This window comes from Macrobrachium rosenbergii, chromosome 51 (genome assembly GCF_040412425.1).
Source record: "Macrobrachium rosenbergii isolate ZJJX-2024 chromosome 51, ASM4041242v1, whole genome shotgun sequence".
In the NCBI taxonomy this organism is placed as follows: Eukaryota; Metazoa; Arthropoda; class Malacostraca; order Decapoda; family Palaemonidae; genus Macrobrachium; species Macrobrachium rosenbergii.
In genome coordinates, this window is record NC_089791.1 from 31,282,930 (window position 1) to 31,310,183 (window position 27,254).

The 27,254-nt window shown below is 39.2% G+C and overlaps 1 protein-coding gene across 9 annotated transcripts; it reads right to left on the reverse strand.

The window, feature by feature from the left end:
• Nucleotides 1-1,545: 1,545 nt before the first annotated feature.
• Nucleotides 1,546-25,966, reverse strand: LOC136833280 (uncharacterized). Of its 9 annotated transcripts, none has more exons than XM_067095208.1 (10): nt 25,341-25,853; nt 22,275-22,556; nt 14,947-15,292; nt 13,800-13,961; nt 10,427-10,576; nt 8,431-8,550; nt 7,398-7,511; nt 5,395-5,794; nt 5,037-5,254; nt 1,546-3,300 (listed from the first exon to the last, which is right to left on the reverse strand). In XM_067095208.1, the coding sequence occupies exons 3-10, from the start codon at nt 15,280-15,282 to the stop codon at nt 2,644-2,646; spliced, it is 2,157 nt and encodes a 718-aa protein (XP_066951309.1). In that variant the 5' UTR covers nt 15,283-15,292; nt 22,275-22,556; nt 25,341-25,853; the 3' UTR covers nt 1,546-2,643. The 9 variants fall into 9 exon arrangements, with proteins under 9 accessions (XP_066951309.1, XP_066951310.1, XP_066951308.1 ...); XM_067095209.1 differs by lacking the exon at nt 25,341-25,853 and adding an exon at nt 24,383-24,674; XM_067095207.1 differs by lacking the exon at nt 22,275-22,556.
• Nucleotides 25,967-27,254: the final 1,288 nt, after the last annotated feature.

Here is a 27,254-nt window from a genome sequence, read left to right on the forward strand (position 1 = left end):
TTGGGTAAAACTGCTATACTCTGCGTTCCTGCATCAAATGGAAATGTACATGCCTCTGGTATGATATAAAACCAATGATAATGTTTCAAACAGACCAGGTGGCACTGGTTTGACAATGGGCATGTTGCTCAGAGGTATTGAGTTCAAATCTTGCCTTGAACAGATAAATTCTAAGAATGAAATCAAAATAATGTGGCACAATAGTACTTGCATGTTCTCATGCAAACATCATCTACAGAACATAACATATTTAGTTTTAAAAACATATCCACTTCAGAGTTTTAGTTTACACCATCACACATCTATTTTACACACAAATGAACGTACATGTACCTAGGTCTGCATACTCCTATATGCATGTGTATGTTTTACATAATGTTGTGCAAGTGTAATTCCACATTCATTCAATCACCATAAAACCAGGCTCACAAAATGAATTTTGTAAATTAAAAATCCAGTACGACACGTGACACAACCGATAACAAAACTACCGGTCGTTATTTTTAGCTTTCATCACAATCATAATACAATGCATATACATTTCAAGTTGAATTTTGAACATACAAAAATTAAACACTTTATCTTTGAATGAAATAAAAAAAAAGAGCATAAGTGAACATAACACATACCTCTGTTGGTGCAGCCTATGCCTTTCAGTATCACATAAGTGACATACCAGGGAATGTTACCTACACCACTTGCCTTCTAAGTATACAAGTGGCAGATGGGGGGAGGGGGCTACCTAACTCAAAACACCTCTTCGTTTTTTTTGTCTTCAAAGTATAGCAGAGCACAGTGGTGACTATACATACCAACATAAAACAGCTATTACACAACTATATGCATAAAAAAAAACCATGCACTTATTATTCAACTCTTAAACTACAATTTTCATCAAAAATGACAGCAAAACGATGCCTTTCTGCAGAATTATTTCAAGGTCAGCAGCAAATCTAGAAAACAACTGTCACAACATGAGCCCTAACAAACTTTGTGGGGGATAATGTACCCATGGAATCGCTCACAGGTTTTCACAATTGATTTTGCATAAACTGTAACCTCGTATGTGGAGGAATCCGCAATGCTTTCAGTGTAACTTCACCTTGGACGCAATGAAGCAATCTTTATTCGTAAAGGTGCGAGATCACTAAGATAAACGTATCTGAAGGAAGTGTAACAACAAAATCAAACTGCTATTTGAAGAATTTCCAACAAGAACTAGTCTTTTGTCATTTCTGGATGGCATAAATAGTGAAGTGATCCTCTCATTCAAAATAGGAGGCTCTTTATTCCTCTGTGTGAATAAATGAATACACATTAGTACTGTATAACAAAAAAAATTAAATAAAACAGTAAAAGTATAATAAAATATACAATTTCATATATTTAAATATATAATATATATATATTGGAAAAATACCCCTAGACACCACGTAAATTCACGTCTGCAACTCACAAGAAGAGAAGAAGTGACACTTTTGCATGAATTGACAGCGCTAGGGGTATTTATTGTTATATAATGTATGGGATGTTAAAAGTTAAATCTGGTAAATGATTTCTAATTTATTCAAAGTACAAAACTTGAACCATTAAATAGCTCATAAAGGTATAGTCTTTGGGGTTCGTATATAAAGTTAATATTGCCACTATCTCTTGACGTTATCGGTCAAAGCCAACGCTGAATTAGCTGCTCATTGTCGATAGCTTTGCATTCAAAATAAAGCAAACTATGCATTACTAAGGACAAAGAAAAAAGCTACAGATTTCCTACCTGCTAGTCACTTATAATAGGTAAATACCAAAGACAGCTGCATTGCCATAACATTTTTATATATATTTAATAAAAATATTAAAAGAGCTTATCTTAACATCAGATCAGTTGCTGTGAAGCAAAGCACCAGAAGAGAAAATGCAATGCTCACATGCTAATAATTTATCTTAAGTCAGATAAATCTTAATATCCAGTTTGTTAACAATCAATAACGTTGCAATAAGAAAACGTACTGCAACGGCAAAGGCAATTTCACCAATAAACTTCGTCAGGTCACTGATATGAAAACTATCCCCATCGTCTGGATGCCGATCCCTAGAAACGTTGACGATAATTACCGAAACCTTCTGCATCCTTGCCGTCACACTGAAACTGTCCTGTACCGCATTTTGAAACTTCAATACATATGGCACAAAACGTGCCTCAGCAAAGCCGTCCTTTTTATTTTTTTGTTTTGTTTCCCCGACACTGTCCATCATTTCTCAGCTCCCTGTGAGATAACCAACACATTTGTTTTGTGTCAAAACTAGTGGCAAAACAGTTAATGCATTCTTGTAGCAACACTCGATCATATGCTACACAATAACAAATCACTCCCCAACCCAATACCAAACATTTCCTCAGTCATAAATTCCAACACGCTAATTGAGCATTTAATAGCCCTCAAACATTCTTTCAAACCATTCCTCTAAATGTAATACAATCAGTTGGTACCCTAATAAAACATGTTTTACTGAGATTAAGTTGCACTATATTTGTATGATGGAGCCACGTCAAAAGTACTTTGACCGACAGCTCACCTTAGGTTATTTCATTCATCACTGAAAACTGGTATTTGTGCCTTATCCTTACGAAGTAAGTAAGTGGGTGTATCAATTGTTAGCCACAGCGGCATCACATTCATTTTCGCCAGGATCATCCTCTACTATGGACTGGAAACTTTCCACAGTCTCTCCCGCGTCCTGTGGCTCCCCTACGCCTTGGTCTGCTGCCTCGTCACCTTCTGTCATTTCCTGCATTGCTGTAACTTGCTCTGGCATGCCCTGCTCGTCTCCTGATCTACTCTGATCGGCAGTATCCTCAATGATTTCTGGTTCTTCATTGTCATCTCCGTTCATTTCTGGTCTGGCATGCGAGTTCTCCATCACACCTTCCATGTTGCCATCTTCACTACTTCCTGGGTAAGGTGGTGGATTAGAATCCTCTCCTAAGGGATCACCTGGGGGCATCTCTAGAGGATCACCAGCAGAATTGTTGTGATCTGAATCCTCACTGTGGTTGGCGTTCATGAAAGAATTATTTTCTGTATTGGCATCCGTACCCAGCAAAAGAGCCACACGAGATTTATTCTTACCGTTGTCTGTTATGTGTGCAAAGAACGTATTTGTATCTACCCCAAGTCTCACAGCAGCGGCTGTCAACGACAGCTCTTTGCTAAGTACCCTCTGAATCAACTCCTGGGCTCGAGACTCTTCCCATATAGATCGCTCTTTTTGTCCTGGGCCTGAATTTCGACCAGGTTTATTCACCTGAAAGATAATGCAGAGAAGGGAAATCATGGATCAGTACACAGCAAATGCCAGAAAAAATTTTTTTGAGTACAAAATAAAAAGAACGTCCTGCACATAAACATAAGTAAAGAAAAACCTAAGTGTCTACACTCACAACAGACAAATCCTAAGTGGATGTCTTTCATATTTTTTGTTTCATAAATACAAACTAAGGGACTATCTGCTGAGGCTTGGATGATCAAGGGGTAAACTAAGTAAGAACACACCTACTTCATGGATACAAATCCAAATTCATACACTCCTGAGTTTGAACCTCAAACCCTGTTATCATCTACAGTATAGCAATTTTGTAGTATGCCACATTCTCTCTCTCTCTCTCTAGGGAATACTACACTTCACCCTAATTTTTTCACTCTTGTGTGATCCTTGTATAATTCAATTATCACATCGATCCCTTCATCAAACCAGTCTCTTGGGAGTTTCATGTGTTTCCACCTTCTTGTTTGCTTCCTCATGTTTAATTATAGCTCTTTTGTCCATCCCTTGACGTTGGTTTTACAATTCATGACAACTCCCTTACTTCTGCATAAGTTTACCTGGGTTCTGCTCCTAAAACAAGGAACCTGAAGGGATTTTTTTCGCTTTATCTACTTCGTATTATTTTGCTCCAAGCTGAAGTTTGATAACATTTACCTCATATTCGTGATGGCTGTCTCAGCAGGGTAATGACAAAGCACAGCTGTCTGTATCTCAAATAAATGCCCCTGGTGACTGAAGTAAATGTCCAAAGTGTGTAAGTAATACATATAATAATATATCACTATTTTACATGTACATCCAGGCCCTAAATCTCCTATTACATTCAAACGCAGACATATTAAATCTTCAAGGGAGAAAGGAACCTGGACAGGTTGCATATTCTTATCTTGAGACTACAGTGTACGTTTATTAAAGCACAATTATTCCAAAGGTAAAAAATATACCTTTCAAAATAAACTAAAGGTGGCTTCACATCCAAGGTTACGAGGTGCTACAAGACTGTGCCATCAACATCAATACAAACCCAACAGGCAGCTGATGTTACAATACAAGAGACCTTTTATACAACAAGAGAAAACTGTCAAAAATACAGATTATTATTTTTACTAATAAAATTTTAAATGAAAACTCCAGAGTGATATTTAGATAGTTTAACCAGACCACTGAGGCAATTTATTTAGCTTTCACAGAGCTGGCCTAAGGCAAAAGAGACACATCTGAATTATTAAGGCTGATTATTATATTAAGTAGTTTAATCAGATCCGTGACTTGTTTTGTGATGTCAGTATAAATTTAGAATACTGTACAAAAATTAGTGTTTTCACCTATGCTTAATATCCCAAAAAACAATCCTAGAATACGGAACAGCATTTTAATTAAATTTTTTCACTGCCTAATTTTCAACAAACAACAAATATCACTTCTTATAGACAAAACTCCTAAAGAAACTAATTCTACCCTTCAACATTTATCAAAACCTCTACATTTATAGAGTTAAAATGTATACAATTAGCAAATTTATTCAACATAAGTTGTGCTAACTTAACGGTCTGCTCAAACCATTCAAAATATAAAAAGAGAAAAACTTTTCTACGAAAGCACCACAGGTTGGGACAAAGACCCTCCCCACAGGGAACCATGTAAGGCAGACAATGGGCAGGACGTGACAGAAAACAAGCCCTATACAATACACTAAAAATGTAAGTGGGGCTTACCCAAGAGTGTTTTAAATAGCCAAACACTTCACGGTATCGTCCATATAAAGTCCCGTAAGATACGCCAATAAGTTCTGCTGCGCTTTTCATGTCTATTTCTTTATTCTTGATTCCTTCCAGAATGCGTCTAACCGATGGCTCTTCCCAAAACTGTTGTCTTGTGCGGAAACCCAAGTAGTCATTGAGTTTGAAGACAGTAAAGTTTTTCAGAAAATCAGCTGTAGGGAGATGACAAAAACTGTTTTAGCAATTCTTCAATTCTTACCACACAAAAAAAAGGGGCTTATACTATGTGTTATGACATGCAAACCATTCAACTCTGTACATTTTTCCACAGCTAGGTCTTTCAAGCACTTACGTAGCTCTGCCTGCGAATTGACAGTTAGTTCGTGGGGGATGGGGGTGAGAACATTTTGCACTGGGGGTGTCTTCGATGTTGCCAACTGGTCTTGGGGACTCATAAACAAGGAGCCGTGTGGTAACTGGGATGGATCGCCCTCCTCTTTCAATTCTCTTCTCGGTATCTTCTGGGGTGGCTCGTGAATGACATCCCCTACACTACTGCCCCCACTGACGCTTCCGCCCCCGCCTCCTCCTCCTCCTCCTCCCCCGCCCCCTCCGCCTCCACCTCCTCCACTACCAACAGCAGCTGTAGCAACAGCTGTTGCTGCTGCTGTCACTGCAGCAGCTGCTACTGCTTCATGTTCAGCACTCATCCGCTTCAAAAGGTTGACTCTGCGTTCATCCAGACCCATCCCCTGGAACACAGTTTCTTAAGTTACATACTGCATATCAAACTCAATCGATTAAGCGTTTCTGCAAAAAACACAAAATGGAAAACAAATAAATTTAAGAAATCCACATACAGTTCCGGAGCGTCACGCTGCCTCTTCAGTGTTTAGACACTGGAACCCATCTACCAACAGTAAGTGGGTTCTACAGTCTCCACGCTGAGGAGGCAGCACGACACTCCGAAACTGAATGATGTGGATTTCTTAAGCCCATTTTGTGGTTTGGTGGTTTTTTCAGGCTTCAAAGTTCCATACTGATCTGTTATCATTAAGTGTTTCTGCAATTTCTGTTACAAAATATCTTCAAAAGATTTAAACAGACACATGCTTTCTGCAAAGAATGTCATCCCCAGCTGATCAAGTATTTTGAATGTCTGCTGGGGTGCAAAGGATACGAGACAGGCTGATCGGAATGATGGAGGAGTCGATAAGATTAATGCAACTTTGAGAATGCTTATTGAAGTGACTGCTGAGAGTGCAACCGGTACCTAAGGGAACAGGCACATTTAAAAAATGCATCTCCATCCTTTTTCTCCATACAGGCAGTCCCCGGTTATCGGCGGGGTTCCGTTTCTGAGGGTGTGAAGATAACTGAAAATCGGTGATTTCCGGGGTCATTGGCGCCGAAAGGCGCCGATTTTTGGTTATCGGCGCCTCTGTTAGGTATGTATCAGCGCCGATAAGCGGAAATCGGTGATTTTTTGCGCCGAAAATTGCAGATTTTTGGCGCTGGAAAATTGACGATTTTCGTCGCTAGACAAGCCCCATAAAACTGAATCGCTGTTAACTGAGCCTGCTGTTAACCGGCGACTGCCTGTATATAGAAATTGCTTTTTTTTTATTCTCACCAATAAATGTATCCAATAACTAAAATATGACATTACCAAATTTTCTAGTACAGCACTGGAAAAAATACATTTCACAGGCACCTCTAAAATCTATTCACAACCCACTAGTATATGTTGATTATATTTACGTTTCACTCAGGACTGATCGTTATATGATTTCAAAACCAAGACCCATATCATATCCGACAATTATCAGAACTATAAATTACTCTAGTGACGCTGCAGACTTACTTCTTGATTCTTGATTTTAATAGGGTTAGTCTGAAAGACTTGTTCTCAAATGACAGTTGAAAAATGGAGCTAATTAGGTTAAAAAAGAGCTTGACAGCTAAGTAAGAAGAGACTTCAGGACTGGATGAAAAATAAAATGCAACAAGAAATACAGCTTGGGCTAAAGGGACCCAATAAAGGAATAAAATTTAGAAAACTACAACAACGAAAGCCCAGAGATCATTATTCTGAAAACTGCAATCAGGACATTAACAGACAGTGCACAGCCGTGACAAGAATATCAATTATAATTATACAAAAGTCTGACTTGGGAATATTGCAATAGTTCCCACAACACTACAGTATATGGTTCATGAGCTGTGAAAGAAACAATGAATAATATTACCACAGTAAATTAAAATCAACACTAAACGTTTTCAGAACTCCATGAAAAGTTGCACATTCCCTCCCAGATATATTTCAGTTTCAAACAATCGACAATTTTAACTTACGTCAGGATTTAGCAATGCTGCGAGTGGTGCAAGTGTTGGTGGAGCAACGAGCGGAGCATTGAGAGCAGTGGTTAACGGAGAATTGCTGGGGGCCACCATCTGAGGGAGTGAAGCCTGGCAGGAATGATGAAACAATTAATGACGAAGAACAGTAGGGTAGGCCTATCTAAACCTCCCAATGATTGAATAGGGAGGGGAGGGAGGGCCAGTTGACTGAACACTTGGAAAATGAAGTTTTAATGTCATTCACTATATACAAAGGGGCTTGCTAATTTCAATTCTCCCTGAAGGGTACTGCACAGATATCCAATCTACTACCCTGGACTTGGAATTGGAAAGATATACATGAGCATCTAAATTTCTTTTTACAAATTCCAGCTGCAAAGCCTTATAAAACTGTAATCATGCCAGTTCAACTCAGGACACATTACAAAAGGACTCAAAAGAATTATTACTGGGAATGCACTCTAGGGCATTAATACCCAAACGCTAACTGGTACCAAGAAACAAGAAAAACCATTTAATGTTTATATTTTCCAAATTCATATTCAATGATCATTTAAAGCTTTTTATGTGCAAAAGTGCAACAATGATACACTGTAATCCTGGTTAATCCTCTGTGCGAGGCTTGACACTACAACATTCTTCAAGGATTTCATCAAGGTACAATTTTGCAATTTTTACAAGGTTCTCTACAAAACTCAAGGCTTTCAGTAACGAATCTAATATTCTTTCAGCATTTCAACTATTTAAAACTACTCTATGCTGCAAGACCACACGAATATGAAATGAAATGACAAGGATAAAATTGATACCTTTTTTAGTATTCCACATTCCTTAACAAAAGATAACAAGCTTCCAGTTTCAGACAATCACAAGTCAAAACATCTCACACATTAAAAAGTGTACCAGGATATCTGTTACCATTTTTCCTCATCAGGTTAAGAGAGACCCAACCCCTTCTTGATGAGGGAAAATAACAAAAAAAAATAATCCTGACAGGTTAAGTATTCCAATCGCTTTGACAACTTACGGCGAGCCGAAGAACTGGAGGCATGGGATTAACAGCTTGCACGGGCTGATCTCCTGACACCTCTGCCAATCCCTTGACTTTTAAGGTTTCTGCTGTCTTAAGCAAACCTGATAACATATCCTGAAACAAAACAATAAAAACTGAAAATCGTATAGCGTAAGGGGGAAGCTCAAAGCACAAGAAAATCCAAATCATCTAGACATTCGAGTAATAATGTTTGCTTCCTCTAATGACTTGTGTCTGAATGTGATCTGCTCTGTTGGATTTGACCATATTTTTACCACAAAAGGAGTCTCCAGTGTTTAACCACCACCATATCTGTGAACATAAACCATAAGCAACAGCCTTTACAATGATGCAAAACTTTTATTTCAACGAATGATTTAAGACAACAATGCTTTCAAGCACCTACCAAAAATCTAAAAACACATCCATACTTTAGTTTACACTACCTGCACTACATTATCTTCACAAAATGTTTCACTCCAAGTTCATCCAAAGGTTGTTAAAAGGAATAAACATTCTGGTATTTTTCGGCACCTCACATATGATCTTACACCATTATAGCCCATATTTTGCCAATATTACGGAAAATTCAAGTCATGGTTGATCAAGGTCCAGTCACACAAGCATAAACATACAATACTTCAAGTGATGAAGCCAATTGCAAATTTCAGTGAAAACATGCAAAGAAAACACCAGAACAAGTGCCGTGTGACCCCACCTTAGCTCCCCAATTACACACTTTTCAAAATGGAATTACGCAATCAAAAATTTAGGCTACACATGAGGATGTAAATGAGTACAGACAGACAGTCCCCGGTTATCGGCGGGATTCCATTTCTGAGGGTGTGATGATAACCGAAAATCGCTGCTAACCGAAAATCGGCGATTTTCGGGCTTATCAGCACTGAAGTGCCAATTTTCGGTTATTGGTGCCTCTGTTAGGTATGTATCGGTGCCGATAAGTGGAAATCAGCAATTTTCAGCGCCAAAAACTGCCGATTTTTGTTGCTAGACAAGCCCCATAAAACCGGATCGCCGTTAACCGGGGACTGCCTGTAATGAATTGAGTTTTAGGCTTCAAAGCCAATCATTTAGACACTTCCAGACATTTAGCACTGAAGACAGTGGAAACAGGGAGCTGGAGTAGTTGAACAGTGACACAGAGATCCAGAAAATGAATCAGACGAAGTACAAAGATTGAAACTGGGAGAAAACCCCAAAGTCGCACTATGAAGCAACAAAGAGGTTGGACTGCAAGATGGACAAATGAGACTTTTGCTCTCCCTCCACTTTCTATAGAAAGCAGTTGCCATGAAATATATGTGGTACGTTCACAAAAATATTACAGAATTGCACATTGTTATTGCTCTACTAGTAACTGTCATAAACATTTAAAGTCAGTAGGTTTCTAAATACAGTACCTGTGAAGATATGAAAGCATGCTTTAACATACACGTCCGTCTTTGGCAGGTTTTCAAAATGTGACAAATGCAACTCAGAAAAAGGGCACTTTAATTTCATATCCTCATGACAGTAAAAATGGATCCTTCACACTGAATGCCATCGCAGTCAAAGAGAGGAAGCAGATACACCTCAATCTTGCATTAATACATAGTCCTAGTACTTGGTACAAGTGGCTGGATAGTATTAACTTACCTAATAACTTAGTACACCTACTATAGCACAGCAAATTTTTCCCATACAAACTATCATCCACCACATCAAAGACATGTAAGCCCATTCAGTTTTATCAAGGCATATCAAATCATTACCGCAATTACTTTTGTTATGAAACATTTCCACTAGATCACCAAGTCATGTCTAGTGTTACCAGGCTGACCAAATGGATCCGTTCTTGAACCAAGCATAAAAACTGAATCAGAACAAGGTTGAAAATACTGGAAAGTTAAACGAGAACAGACCAAATGGAACTTATGAAAAATGACACGACAAAAACTAGGTTACGGGTTCAAAAAAACAGGAGACTTACTTGTGTAATGTTAATCTCTCCACGATACATGAAATTCACCAGTTGAGAAACGTGGGCAAACTTCATGTCCTTCAATATGATGATGGGTGATTTATCTGGGTGTTCCTCAAAAAGCTGTTCGAAGTAACTGCTACATGCCGACAACACCACCTGAAAGGGCAACAATGGGTTACAAGCACACCTGGAAAGACTCCAAATCACGTTGCACCATTACTTTTAAGAAATGACCCACACTGTCGTTATTTTATGGAGAGTACCAGCAAAGACTAATTTTCACATTATTTCATAATGGATTTCTGGCAATATATTCTTTAAGAAATGATCAATCAAGAATGGTCTACAATTTCACTTTGACCAACAAATTCTTTTACAATATTTTATTTTATCATCAAAGATATAAGCATGCCACTATTCATGTAGCATGTAAATCTCCTCAGGGTCACAGGTTCATGTTGGACCAATATGAACCTAATACTGGTCAGTCTGGAAATTCTTTACAAACACTTATACTCTGACGGCCCATTTCATTGATCATGGACGACCTTCACTAAATTAAGAGCTCTAGAAGATGGCTTAAATGTAAAAGTCTAAGGTACCAAAAAATTATTGTATGCTTTAATACCCACTAACAGCTTGCAGAAATAAACAGTATATATATAAGGCTAAAACAATAACTAACATAAAATCATGCCATTAACTCATCATCCTCAACGATCAACCTGGCCTAATTTTGACATAAGCATCTTTTGCGAGCTCTATTTCAAGGAGACACTTCTAGAATTTAGCACTCTTAGCACCTATGCCCAGTTAAATAGTATGCGAGATTTGCTTTACGTGAAATCAGTATCCTTCTCTTGAGGGGCCAAGCTGCCACACTTCTCAGGATCACAAGTCTTCCATTTCTAAAACTGCACTGAAAGTCAATCAACTGGTCTTCCTGGATGTCAAAGTTCTTACATTTACTTCTTTTTAGTACTGTCTTCCATCATTAACTTGGATTTTGTGACTTATATAGCTGTTTTCATACAAAAATACCCAATTTTTGTTTTCCAATGGGACAGTCACCCTAATGCTCTTTTATAAACCTGGTACAAAATAAAATATAAAATTCAATAAGGTAAAAGAAAAAAGGGACTTCAAAACAATAATATAGTATGCCTTCTCAACCCCATCTTATTTTCAAATGATAGCTGCATAAAACTGTATCTAAGCTTAAAAAGACTACAAAGAATGGAGTATCACTGGTGTGCAAAACATTCTATACCCCACTGTAGCTATTCATCCTACAATAATTCTATTATATTTCCAATTTTGAAAACTTACGCTGTTTCCTGCGACTAGTTCTAACGAACAGAAATGAATAGTTCTCTCAATGACAGGTTCCCAGAGGTTACGCATCACTGAAGATCTTGATGACAGTATGTGTCCATGACAATATACTCTGTCAGAGGCTTGCATGTCACCTGTTTAATACTGCTGAATAAAATCCAACTGCACTGGTACCTTAAACCTGTCTGCCGCCCTATAATTTACTGCCTGAGTACCAAGAATCTGTCTGCTAATTGCTGGCTAGGCAGACAAGTCAACTTGATTTCCAGTTTCTTTCTAGTTTTTGTAGAAAACTACAAGCATGAAAGACACAATCAATACACTATCTTTGTTTTTGAGAGATTTAAGTATGATATGATATGACCATAAATCAATCTAGATTCCCAGCACAACTGGAAATAATACTGTCAATAATTCTCGGCATAAAATCTGTACTGGGTAAATCTATATTTTTACAACATGGCTATCAATGAACAGGAAATGCTGTTTGTTGCAAAACAATGAAGAAAAACATGGGATTATTCCTCTGGACATACTATACAGATAGGATCAGCCAAGAAATCTTGGCTCCGATCTCAAACGAACGAATAACTGATCCTTAGGAAAGATTTAAGCGATACAGAAAATATGTAAAAATAATGCATCAAGTATACAATCAATTTGTCAAAAATTCATGTTTTACACATTTACAAGAAACTGGAGGACTTGAGTTTTATGATATGAACTAACACAACCTGTGGAGACTTGTCTCCCTTTGTTGTAAGCAGATGGCATTCACAAATGTTCTTTAAAAAAGATCTAAATGAAATGCAGTTTTCTTTAATACCTGTACTTTAGTTTTTCTAAGATAAACAGCCTCTTAAGCTACTATTCTGTTAATCACTTTTACTTCTGTGCAACTCCTACAGTTGACATCCAAGTACTCCTGTACAACAACACTTTCTCTGTAACTTCAAAATACACCAATGAAACATTGTTCCTAAACCTACTGTACAGAAAGCAGTTTAGGGTACTGCATTCTAACTAATGTCAACACATCTGCTACATTGGGCCCAAGCCTTACACTCTTTTCTGGGAGTAACTAGCAAGCTGCTGTTGAGGTCTGGCCTATGACTTTCAATACAGATATACACACTATCTCAGATTTTGACCAATACGTTCAACCACTTCATAACATTTGACAGGTTTCAACTTCCTGAAAGAGTGAGATGTCAAAATTGCAAAATCTAGAACCATCCGACCAGCTCAGTTCTGCATCTCATTTGCTTTCATAACACAGTTTTCTGTCATTTCTAGTTTCTTGAGCTTTAATTCTGGTTATACTACTGGAATGCAGTTTTTTAATATTATATTGTACCTTTTGCTTTTACTGTATTTTATTTTCTTACAGAGGCTGGAAATAAATTTGGACATTTGGTCCTGCTCTCATTGTAAAAACATCTAAATCATACAAAAAAAAAAAGAGGCTTTTATCTACTGTAATAGCTCAAAACCAAATAATACTCTTAGTTTCGTTCCAAACAATTTTAAGATTGGGGATGGGAAATCTTATGCCCAAAATATTGGGCAATAACATAGACCTGCAAAATCCCAAGGACCACACACATTCGTTTCCTTATCAACATGGGCAAGATTACTGATAAGAAACTCTTCTATTCTTAAGTACCTGTCCTCACTGTTTACTTTCATTCTGAGGAAAAGGTTTGAAAAGAATGGCCACTTTTTCTCGTAAGAGCAATCTCTACGCGACCAATCTAATTACAATCACGTCACTATCAAATGATAAAGATAAAATAACCACAAACAAACGTGACGTTAGGTTCTTCCAAAATACTGTAACACTTTTGGCACTGAGAAATAAGAAATTCATAGCTGGGATACAGAATTCACGGGACAAAATCTGACACAACATCGAGCTTCCAAACTTGTTTATAAAAGAAAGGACACATTTAAATCCTACCTACTCAACTATAAGTCATGGACTCATTGCCACTTAGGAGCTAAAAATGTGGATTTGACACAATCCTAAAGACACCTTTCTCACCTTGTGTGCTCTGAGGGACCTGCCTTCGCAGGCCAGAGTGACATCAGTGAAAGATTCAGACTGGAGCAGCCTGTCAAACGCACGCAGGAGATTGGACTGATGGTTGTTCCACTTGAGGCAATACTGTTGGTTCGCCATTGCAGACGGGGAATGTGGGGAGTCCTGTGAAGTAAGACGGGTTATTAACGCCTCGAAAAGCCAAGCTCAAAGGCCTTGTTGACACCAGAGTTGCAAACTTCACAGTATTTTTTTATACCTCGTACAAAAAGAGTCAATTGGTTTAGATTATCTCAGAGGCGGAGAGCAGCAAAAGCAGTGATGGCAGATTAATGATCTTGGAGTGTACAAATGTGTTTGTGAATGTGTGTGCTGTGCGAATACTCGTGTCCACTGTTTTCCTTCAAAACAGATCAATTTTTAAAACACTCACAGAAGCTGCAAGTTGTAAAAGCAAAACTTTTAGATAGGAAGTACAGTACTGTAGTATACATTTTTTCTGATGGATGGTTCAAGCATGCACAATTAACTTTTGCATTTTACCTGGAAAACGAATTCTTAATGGCAGTGCATTTGGTTACAATGCTAACATTTGTCTAGGGTGTATAATATACTGAAAATATCTTTGAAAATTAATGCAGTATAGCAACCAATTGCATCTAAATACATTTATGGGGAATTGCAAGTATACTTATGATGACCAAACATACAGTAAATCAGTCTGCCCTTTAAATGCAATGATAACCATATTCAGTCACCCTATTGATTACAGTATGACACAGATCCCTATCTTCCACAATGACACACAATCAAGTAGGCCAAAAATCATCAATGACAACAGGAGGTAGCTACTACTGTACATTAAATTTTCTTAAAACATGCTTTCATTATTGATCACAATCATGACAAACAAAAAACTTCATAGGAGTAACATCCAAGGTCACAAACATTTACTTGTTCCTTCTTTTCCTGCAGAAAAGGCATAAAAAGCTGCAACAACAGCACTTGCAGGACTCAGCTGAGTGCCTGGTGAACGAAAAGCGAGGTGTTCCAAGCATTTGTTGGTGGCGAGAAATGTGTCTCAGAAAGCGGATTTTGCAACTTGCTCTGATACGTTCCCCACAGTGGTCTGGATTGGACAGTCACTAACCTTACTATCAACAAGCACATTTTCCGTTTTCCACGAAGGAGAGAGGTGGGAAGAGGTATCCTCTATATTGGGCTGTGGCATGGCATACTCAGACGGATCGTTACAGCTCATGCTGGCTGGCACAGGGCCCTCCGACCCTTCTAGGTCAGGCTTGGGACTTTCATAGCCCGGAATGCACTTCCTCAAGTGCCTCCTCAGTCTATCGACTTTGGCACTGACTCTTTGTTTGCAGTGGTTACAGATCACCACATAGTGCTTTTCGTCTGTCCAGCGCTTACTAAAGTGCCACCACACTGAGTCACTCCGTCTGCCAGCTTTACCTTCTCTGAAGCTCATGTTGCATACGCTAAAAGACAAATATTTTGCGGTGAGAATCAGGCCCTGTCACTCGTGGAGCATTTTCTATGTGCCGCAGCCATGAGAAATCATTGAGATACAGATACTAAGTCAATATTCATAAATATATAAACTGTCACAAAAATAAAAAATACGCAAAGTTTAATGTTAACTATTTTAAAAATCCCACTTAGGATTTGGGACCCGTTCATTTCAACCATTGGGGAGTGGTATAATACAGTGTACTAATTCTTGCAGAACTTCTGCGCGATGTAATCATTTAGTACAGCCTACATTTCCAAAAACTTGAAATGTTTACACAAAGAATATTCAAAATAGATTCATTCTTGATCAGAAAACCAAGTAGCCACAACTTTTGGCTACTGACTACCTAAGCAATTTCATTTCAAATGGTTTCAGCTGTTGAAAATGAAGTTATGCACCTGGCCCTGTAAATTAAGCAATGCTTTAAAAGTTCCTATGTTAATGTAGTAGGCAAATACTGGTTAAACCTGTTAACTAAAGCCACCTTGAAAAACTCATGACTGATTTAGCACAGGTCTTCAACGCATTAGTAACCCAATCTGTCGTTTGTACAAGATACCACAAGAGAAAGTAACCATTATATTAAGCGTGCCATCTCTCTGTTGAGGCAAAGTATATTAAGACCTTGCTGATTGTAAATCAAAATTGGAAATATGTATAAAGTAAGATGTCAATGCAGTATCTCCAAATAATGATAAACACTGAGGCGTCGAAACCTGACTTCTGAGGGGTGGGTGAAGAGTTCTGGATAACGGGCAAAAAAATTACGGAATAGGCTATTTGGATGGTCGACTGCGCCGTAGTCAACATGATGGTACAAAACGACTCACTAAACCAGTATACTATGTGATACCACACAGTAATGTCTTATTGAAACATTACCAGTCTAATAATATGCACATTAAAACAAATGTTCAATTTAAATGATTCAAAGTAGAAGACATTCACTGATAATCGAGCTGCTTAAAATCAAAATGAATAAAACAACCCTCTCTGCACACACAAAATTAATATAACCGTGGTAACAATTAAAATGGATAGAGTAAAATTGTACCTGAAAATAAATTTGCCAGAAGTCTTAACAAACCATTCTCACTTTCAAAATGACAAACAACTAATCACATCACCCTTTCACTTCCTTTCATGTTCATACACAGCTGTTCATATCCCATTTGTCAACCATAACTCTCTGGATCACATCTGCAATCATTCACAGTCCTGGTATGTTCCTTAATTTAATGTTGTGTTTGTTTAACCATATTAATATCTTACAAGTACACTGCTTCAGAATGACACCAGAGCGAACGTCATAGCCGGAACCATAACTTCACAGTGTGCAAAACATGATACTGTTTACCCCAGCCCTGTTTCTGGGACAGGGCTTTCTTAAGGCCTAGTGAGTGGAAGAACCAAGAGTCTTTCAGTCACTATTCACGCATGGTATCGTACATCACAGAGAAACAGTATTTTGGCATAGCCTAAAGTCATCATGAACACTCCTATCCCACATCTGCACCTGCAAAGCATTTTCCAATAAGCATTGTACAAGCCACAACGTCTCTTATCAATGGGTGCCCTTGAAACATTGCATGTATCACTATTACCGAGCTGTTTTACGGTTCAGTTGGTTCAACAATGAGTTCTTCAAAGTTTATGAGATATTTCACATTTTGCCAGCTATTACCAAGTATCCTGGTTAACTGAAGTTATACTGTACAAAAAAATCCGCTTCCAAAGACCATTACGATGGCTCTAAAGCTATTTAAATACACCACACTTGACTTGCATATCCATCACGATATTGATGATGCAAGACCCAATTTATTCTATAGGTTCTGAGGTGGCCCTCTTTCCCATGCTGTACAGTAATAAATCTTGCTTTTCTGAGAGAGTACAGTAATAAATCTTGCTTTTCTGAGAGATTTTCACAGAAAACCACCTTTTGTAGCTTCCTTAAATTTTAGAAAAGTCACGCAAAATTGCACTTATACTGTAATGCCATTTTTGCATGTGTACACATCACTACTTCAGATACCTGAGAATACAGGATTTTGGGGTAATATTGGAAGACATAGTCACTCTTTAAGTCATCCTTTCCTAGATGAAGCTGACAAACCACATTGGCAGTCCCATGACTTGTACAATTCCCATCCAACGTTAACCGTCAGGGACGAAAGAAGAATTAGTCAAGGATGAAATGAATTGCTATGGGATGAATTTAAAACACACATCATCTTGTAATGATGATTTTAAGGTGTATGAACCAACAACAACAAGAGCTGCCAGGAATATTTGTAATAACAACATTTAGCCCTACCTACAAACTTGCAATAAAAAAACTTCGAAGAAATCAAAAGTTCTGATCCAGTCTTTTTTTTCAAAATTGAGAGATGTAGAGTGTTCACAGGTTAACAGTGTATAGCTGGTTATTACTGGCTATAAATAGCATCTACAGGTTCACCTCTGCTATTTATAAGAGGTAACTGACAAAGCAGTAAGATAACCTATCAGAAATGGTTTACACCATTTGGATAGGAAAGTTGTGGGAATTCTTAATGGGATGAATTCAGCGTCAGCCGACCAAATCTAATGCTATAATTATAAAAAAAAATTAATCTTAGAATTACATCACAGAAATATTTATGGACGAGCAACCCAGACCTCAGAACTTACGACACCTAATATAAATAAAATACAGGCCTACCCCAAAATACTTCAGGAACTTTACTGAATAATATGCTAATGTTTGATAGAAAGTTAATCCTAAAACTGTCTACAAAGAGCTAACTCAAATGACTGCAGCATTTTGAGGAAATCGAAAGTCCAAGGGTGTAAGGAATTTGCTAAAATTTAATTTTGCAAATGACTGTCTTCCCATCCAAAGAGGAAGACCACAATACATTACCTAATGCTCAGTGCAATAGATAATGTACAACAAAACCCGATTCTTTCTGCAATGAGCTAGGTGTTATATAACCTGATTCTTTCTGCAATGGGTTAGGTGTTACATAAACTGATTCTTTCTGCAATGGGCATTGTTTTGCATAACCTTATTCTTTCTGCAATGGACAAAGTGTTACATAAACTGATACCTTCTGCAATGGGCAATGTAATACATAACCTGATTCTTTCTGCAATGGGCAATGTGTTACATAAACTGATGCTTTCTGCAATGGGCAAAGTGTTAAATAACCTGATTCTTTCTGCAATAAGCAAGGTGTCACATAAACTGATGCTTTCTGCAATGGGCAATGTTACATAACCTGATTCTTTCTGCAATGGGCAATGTGTTGCATAACCTGATTCTTTCTGCAATGGGCAAGGTGTTACATAACCTGATTCTTTCTGCAATGGGCAAGGTGTTACATAAACTGATGCTTTCTGCAATGGGCAAGGTGTTACATAACCTTATTCTTTCTGCAATGGGCAATGTGTTACACAACCCACTGCTTTCTACAATGGGCAATGCTACCTAAATTAATGCTTTCTGCAAGGGTCAAGTGTTGCAAAATTTTATTCTTTCTGCAATGGGCAATGTTATAAAAATTGTTTTCTGCAATGGGCAATGTGTAGCAAACTTGATGTTTTCTGCTATGGGCAATGTGTTACATAACCTAATTCTTTCAGCGGCAGTCAATGTGTTACATAATCTAATGTTTTCTGCAATGGGCAATGTGTTACATAACCTGCTTTCTCAATGGGCAAGGTGTTACCTAATCTGATTCTTTCTGCAATGGGCAATGTGTTACAAAACCTGCTTTTTCAATGGGCAAGGTGTTACCTAATCTGATTCTTTCTACAATGGGCAATGAGTTACATAACCTAATGCCTTCTGCAATGGGCAAGGTGTTACCTAATCTGATTCTTTCTGCAATGGGCAATGTGTTACATAACCCAATGCTTACTGCAGTGGGCAATTTGTTTTATAACCTGATGCTTTCTACAATGGGCAATGCATTACGTAACCTAATGCCTTATGCAGTAGGCAGTGTTATATAAATTAATGCTTTCTGCAAAGGGCAATGTGTTACATAAATTAATGCTCTCTGCAATGGGCAATGTGTTACAATACCTAATGCTTTCTGCAATGTGTTGTATAACCTGATGTTTTCTGCAATGGGCAATGTGTCAATTAATCTGATGCTTTCTACAATTTCCAGTGTGTTACATAAGCTATTGCTTCCTGAAATGGGCAGTGTGTTACACAAATTAATGCCTTCTATAATGGGCAATGTTATATAAATTAATGCTTTCTGCAATGGCCAATGTGTTACATATATTAGTGCCTTCTATAATGGGCAATGTTATATAAATTAATGCTTTCTGCAACGGGCAATGTGTTATATTACTTCATGCTTTCTCCAATGGGGAAATGTGTTACATAACCTGATTCCTTCTGTAATGGGCAATGTTTTATATAACCTACTGCTTTCTGCAATGGGCAATGTTACCTAATTAATGCTTTCTGCAAGTCAATGTTACATAAATTGATTCTATCTCCAATGGACAATGTGTTACATAAACTGATTCTATCTCCAATGGGCAATGTGTTACATAAATTGATTCTATCTCCAATGGGCAATGTGTTACATAAATCAACTCTTTCAGCAACAGGCAATGTGTTACATAACCTGATTCTTTCTTCAATGGGCAATGTGTTACATAGCCTACTGTTTTCTGCAATGGACAAGGTGTTCCATAAATTAATGCCTTCTGCTATGCTCAACGTCTCACATAACCTGATGCTTTCTGTGATGGGTAAGGCATCATTATTGGGCAAAATAGCTGTTGAATTTCAAGTTCCAATTGCAAAACACTTGTTCCATCTTTTCCCAGCAGTACTGTTTTCATCCAGTACGCCGAGACATTTCTACAAAACTACCTTTCCAATACGTATTTGTGTGGCTAAAAGATGTAGTAATACTTCTCTACACATCAATCCTACGCTGAATGTCTTTAAACAATTTCTAGAAATAAAATGGCAACGCTTCTGGGCTGGACAAATCAATGTTTCTCCAGACTAGCAACAGGTGTAACCTGACTGTGGCCACGGAGAATTATCATGAAAAGATGGCACAGTAATAATAATCACCTAATTCAAGTTTATCCAGGACCTGCAATATGAGTAAATTCCTGACTGAACAAACAAGATCCCAAACACAGCGAACATTTCATTTCCTGATGAGTTTTTCAACAGTAACATAACACTCCAGGCAATAATAAAAAATCAAATTACTTCGGATGTACAGTCTGAGCATAAACAAGAACTCAAATAAAAAGGCAACCTCCATCCCTTAAGGACCCAAGCCAACTGATCCATGGTTATGTTTCATAGGCCTAAATCTCCCTCTTCCTTGCTGTCACATACACTCTCTCACTGCCATTTCATTACCCTAAATCTTTCTTAATGATCATAAATGTACTGAATTACCGACAAAACGATCTAAGACTGTGAAATGTTTTACCAGTACGTACATTTATTTCAAAACAATCAACTCACTTTCCGTACGATAGCATGATTAACGCTTGTGTCTGTTCTCAACTAAATCATTTCCATGGCAGACCTATAACCTTCCGGATAAAAGGAGAGAAATAAAAAAAAATGGAGAACAGTTATCTAGCACAGTTACTGTTTCAAAATTCAATCCGGAGATTTCTTGTCGCAATGATAACGCAATCGTACTGGTGCAATATCTAATTATTCATCATAGTGTAATCCCGTCATAACCAGAATGACAGTTTCCAACAGTAACCTGCAACTTTGCTAACTTCCCCATGGTACAGGGCTTCCAAAATAAAAAACAACACAATGGAGGTGAAGTGGAGCCTTGTGGAGGATCACAGCCCATGCACAACTCAAAAGTATATACTGTACTGTACTGGCTCCACATTAGATAAATGAAGTTCGTAACATTTTTGACACAACCAGAATATAACTTTTAATTTCTGACTTGACTATCACCATTGCCAATTTCTATATTTAGGCCTAAATCTGTCAAAATATTTTTGTTTATCAATTCACAAATGTCTACGCTCTCTTTCTGACAAGTCACATTTCATTTGTCCTTAAACAAAGGTTAAGGTTTGCGTTCGTGATTCCAAGAGGTTTAAAAAGTTTCCACAATCAGGCACTCTTTTGAAAAGCAATATTGCGAGGGTCAAACACTAACAGTTTCGATATTCAAAGATATTTTGTAACATAATTACTTCACCACAATTACTGCTTGTCATGTATTTCAGGTCAACAAAATATAATTGAGAATAATTCTTTTAATATAAAAAATATAATTCTTTTAATATAAAAAATATAAATTAAATTTTAAATAAAAATACAATTACATTTAATTGAAAGTGCACAAGAACTTTGTGTCTAGGGTGAAAGTGGTCAGTTTTCTTGATTATAAATATGACTACATGCCTGATAAAAAAGAAAACTCATTTTATAATAAACTTGATGTATTTTATAATAAACTTCACAGCAAAATCACCAATCTGGTGGAGGTAACTTTCTACGAGTAGACGGGGGGCAGGATATCTCTCTTTCAAAGGAGGATGACTGAATCTACGTCAAAATATGGCATGAACTGTAAGGCTTTCTTGAAACACTGTTTTCCGACAAACCTAAATCTCACTAGCTTACAGGTGTAATAGTATGCACTTGCATCAAAGAAAGCAGTCGACGAAAAACCAAAGCCATTAGTTTGATGCAGTATTCAGTAATGAATCGAAGACCTAAAACCCATGTACCCACACTGAAATACGTCCAAAAACACCTTTTGCACTGTATGCATTTTCAACTTCACGATTCAAAGTGAAAAATTCACAAACGTTCAAAAAAAAAAAAAAATTAAATATACAATCCACACACTAAATAATTAAATATTCTACCAGCACTTAATAATATCTTAACACTTCTGAAGTGATCCCACACATTCTGCAATCCTTACCTCTGCTGCAATTTTAACTTCCTTGCAAAAATGCAAGTCAGCGTTAGGGAAGGTCAGGTCAGGTACCTCAACACACTTCACTGAGTCACATAACACAATAAAGTTTGTAGTAAGTTTGGTCACATTTTTGGTCACGTGTTTTATTCCACTGAATATCATTGACTATCTTTTCCACGGTTACAAACTCCGAATTATCCTCAGAGGACAGCACACCACATTTTCACGGTTCCTTTAGCAGGAAATTAGGTCGAGAGAAGCATTTAAACTCTTCAAATGAGACATCTGGGGGAAAGAAAATGAAGCCTAATTGAAACTCGTCAGTTTCACTCTACTAAACAATTAAGTTTTCACAACTAGGACCTGCCTCTCACCAATTGTTGAAGCGGTATCGATAAGCTGACTTGGCCATCCCGTCTTGGAGGGAATCTCGCCTTTTGACCAGCTCTAGGATCCAAACTAACCTCATTCAGCTTCAGAGTACTCCTCACTTCTCTTGGAAATTAGTTAAACACTTGTCTCTTTGACAATGATTTGCATATTTCAAGCCTATGCTCTCGATTTCCAAATTCAAATGTCTCTTTTACATAATGAACTTTTTTACAGGACAGTAACCTGAACATTCGTGGAGGAATGGATACCTGGATCACGCTGTTATCAACGATGGGAATTCAAAAGATAGCGTTCAAACATTGTCATCGTAGAAATTATCATTAAGATTGTGGGCTGGGAGACAGTAAAAATTTAATAAATACTTTTAAATGTAAATGACAAGAATAATAATCCACAACAAAATATTACGAGAAGGCCCACTGCAATGCCAACAAAATCCCCACGTGCATCTGATTAGCAACAATTCTAGGAAACTCAGTTCTTCAGATCTGATTAGCAACAATTCTAGGAAACTTTCAGTTTTTCGGAACTTTCCTTGGCTACCAGCTTTAATGATAAAAATTCTTACTGAGCCAACTCAATACATGGAATAACCTACCACTTGGTTTCTACAAAAACACAATTGCAAAGAGCTAAATCACAAATCACTTTGACCAAACAACTTTTACGACGTTAGGAGAACAAGAATGACCTAACCTAAGCTTGCACCACGACCTAGAGAACAGAATTGTTGGAATATTCCTGTCACACAAACTTTCCACAGAATGACATACCACAATTCTAACTTCGCATTACAACAATGGCTACAAGGGGGGGGCCAACCACAGGTCATCACAGACTAAAAGAAATTCTTCACAAGGTCATCACGGTCAACACTGACTTAATCGCTCACCGAGTGTTCTTACTGGCGTCACTGAACTGTCCAAAAACGCCCTGTTAGACTAGGTAAGACCGAGGGGCCTATCAACGACCATATCGCAGAGGGGGTCGTTCCTTGCACTTCACAGAACTCACTTCCTGCACAAAAGCCTTTCACGTTCGCAAAATCAAACATCACATCCAGCAAATGCCTCGCAATTCTCCCTACACCTCCCTGGAGGGGGGTAAAAAGGTAAAAAACCACAAATGCCTGGCCAAGGGCACAGGACACTGAGCCAAGCAACATGGGGCTAGATGCCCCAGAGTAGCATCCTACATGGTCCTTCCACGCTGGAAGGACTTCTTGACTCACGGTCCTTCTGCAGGCAATGCCCATAGGGCTATTCCAGTTCGTGACACACGCCCCTGGGCCTCACTTCAGAACATTGCACAACAACAGTGTCGCCCAGGTCAAAACATCAGGAGGGCACAGTGTGACCTCTGCCCCCGGGGCCATCCAAAACATTCCTGGGCCGCCCCCTTGAGGCCCGAATCGAGCCCCGGGTAACAGGGGCAGGCCAAAATTCATCCAGGTGCACACTGACCTATGACAGGGCTTGGCAAAGTAGGCCAAATGGGGGCTGCAGGGAGCGTGAGAGGGGAGGGGGAGGGAGAGGAGAGGAGGAGGAGGAGGAGGAACCACAACACAAAACACCTTGAATGGCTCCTCTTCTTGACTGGAGAACCAGGATGTTCCTGCTGGTGGTGCAGGTGCTACTACAGTCGCCGAAGGAATGAGATTAAAAAAATAATAATAACAATTACGACACTCGAAACATCATTAAACATCTTCCATTTACTTTCAACATCATTTTCCGCACTTGCGACGTTTGTTTACATGACGAGACATTCATGGGCGACGGGCCTACTGAAGGAGGTGGACAGGAGGAGGTCCTGTTACGACAAAATCCTCCTCATCTTCTTCTTCCTCCTCCTACTCACGTAGGTCTCCCGAAACGAGAAATCCTATCGAGAGAGAGAGAGAAAGAGAGGGAGAGAGAGAGAGGGGGGCGGAAAAGGGAGGGGGGAGAAGGGGGAAGAAAAGGAATAGGCCTGCAGGATAGGCCCAATGGCCAAGCCTACCCCATGGGTGAGAGAGCAAGCGTATGTAAAGTGGCGAAGTTACTATGACACATCCTCTTTAACAATGACTCACTTATTCACAAGGCACTCACCAAGAGCCGGTCTCTCTCTCTCTCTCTTTCTCACACACACACTCTCTATCTTTCTCTCACTCTCAGACACACACACACACACACACACACTCTCTCTCTCTCTCTCTCTCACACACACACTTCCCAAAGTTTGTGTGAACTCTTGCATATGAAAAATCTCGGGGAAAAAAAAAAAAACTCAAAAAAGATGAAAATAAAAATAAAAACAAACTCCACCACTCGGGGAAAACTTTTGCCACACACTTAAATTTTCGTTTTCTTTTCGAGCGATTTTTTTTTTTGGAAGTTTTTTTGGAAAAGGGGGGGCGCCCAAAGACAGACAGACACACACACACACACACAGACGGCGTGGGCCCTTCTGCTTCTTCTTGGAAGTCAGAGAAGCAGCGTGGTGGTGGAGGTGGTGGTGTTGGTGGTGGTGGTGGTGGTGGGGCTGCGTTGGCCCTCCTGGCCCAAAGTTATTTATAGTCGAATTTGGGCTTTGGAAATTTGGACGGTCAATGGGCGCGAGGTTCACTTCGCTCAAAAGGCACAAATCACTGATCCCTTTTTCTGTTTTCGGCGTGACACCGCCACGACATACCTTAGGAGACATAAATAGCGAGGAGAAGAGAAGAGAGATCCACCGCTGCTGCCGCCGTCCGCCGCGACCTCAGGAGTAGAAGAAATTCGATTAATCGTCAAGTCCTTTCATTTTCCTGTTTTTTTCGTTTTTGGGTCGAAAGAGTTAGCTGGCGAGGGTCACACTCACTCACACACCGCCCTCTTTTTTTTCAAACGCCTATTTCATCACTGCCTGCGTTCTTATCCTTCGGCAAACACACCCACATGATCCGAAAGGACACGACGCTCTCCTCTTACCTTGAACCTAGTCACTATGGCGCCTTTCGAATTTTATTTAGATAATTTTTTGTTCAAAAATATTCCGTCCGACCGTCCCCCTGCCGGCCGCCAACGCAACTACCTCCCGCCCATCTCCGCCACACGCATGATTATGGTTTTGAATTCCAGACGCCCACTTCTTATTCTAAAGTGTCGCTTTTTGGACGCGGCGCAACTTCATTCGGACATATTCGAGGAGATGTCTCGCGAATTCAGCGGCCGAATTCGAAAGGGGAGGAAATTCTCGGTTGTACGACACGCTTTCCCTCTCCCGGCAGCGACATGCGGCCAGCCAGCTGATTTGAGCGAACGCTAAAGAACTGCACCAAATTTCATCAGAGACAGGGATTTTGGACACGCTTGCTTCAACAGCACACTCATATTAGCATACATGGACCGTCGAAAAGCCCTTCGACAAAATGTCCGGAGCGAAACAGGCCGCAAAAATGCCGGAGTGAAAAACATAACTTGGCGACCGCGTCTTAGCTCTTTGCGGAAAGGGGGTTTGGGAGTTGACGGGCGAGGGGGGGAGGGGAGGGGGTTTAAGGGGGGGGCATAATAAATTTTTATATGGCCTCTGTGCCTCAGATAATGGAGAACGCCGGCATTCCATATCAGGTGGGATGGTCTGCCTCGCTTCGTCTCACCGCCCGTTTTTCTTTTATTTGATGTTAGAAACGCCTCGAAAAAATTTCCAAGTCGCGCCAGAAAATCGTGTTGAGACACACACACATACCTACATGCCCATACGCATTCTGTATGCAAAGCAGGGCGTGCGAGAACCGAGTTTTCTACAGCTGGACTATCTAATTAATCTATCAATTCAATTCATATTTCCCTTCGTAAACCGTGCGACTGCTGTTGCTTCTTCTTCTTCTTCTTCTTCTTCGTCTTCTTCTTCCTCTTCTTATGCTGCTGCACATTGTAAAGCCCGCACACAATCCCCGATGTGAACTTGGAGTTTCTGACATCGTCTAAAATTAACCATAATTTGAAACAAAAAACCCCTTGGACCCGTTTCTGGGTAGCTGCCAATACCTCTTCTTTGTGAATTTTGGCTGGCTCTCTCGCCCGAGAGCACCAGAAAGTTTCTGCTAGTGTGTTCTGTCGTTTTTATTAGGCTGGTATCGTATCATTTCCTTTCCTCGTTTTTGTGGGGCTGGGCGATGCTGCTGCTGCTGCTGCTGCTGCTGCTGCTGCTGTGCTGGTGCTGCTTCGCTCGCTCGTAGGCCTACTACACATCATCGGCCGAAAAAGCGACTTGTTAAAAAGACGAGTAAAAAAACAACCGCTAAACGCTGCGATCTTCATCAAACTCTCGAACTGGAAATGCACAGCCCTAACTATCATATTGCCGCTAAGTTTGCGATAATCAATAAAGGCCGGTGGGGAGTAATTACCCTAAAGTAATCAATTGTAGTTGAATAGGTTGGCGGCCCTGCTTCTCCCTCACTGCCTCCGCCCCTACTTTTGACAGAGGTTGGTAGTCCTGAAATTATTTTTCTCTCCTCAATTTTGGTCGAAACGGAAACACCTGTCAGCCTTGGGCTGGTTAATTTAAATGGTTTTGTTAGTCTCCTCCATGACGCTGTTGCGATCTCTCTCTCTCTCTCTC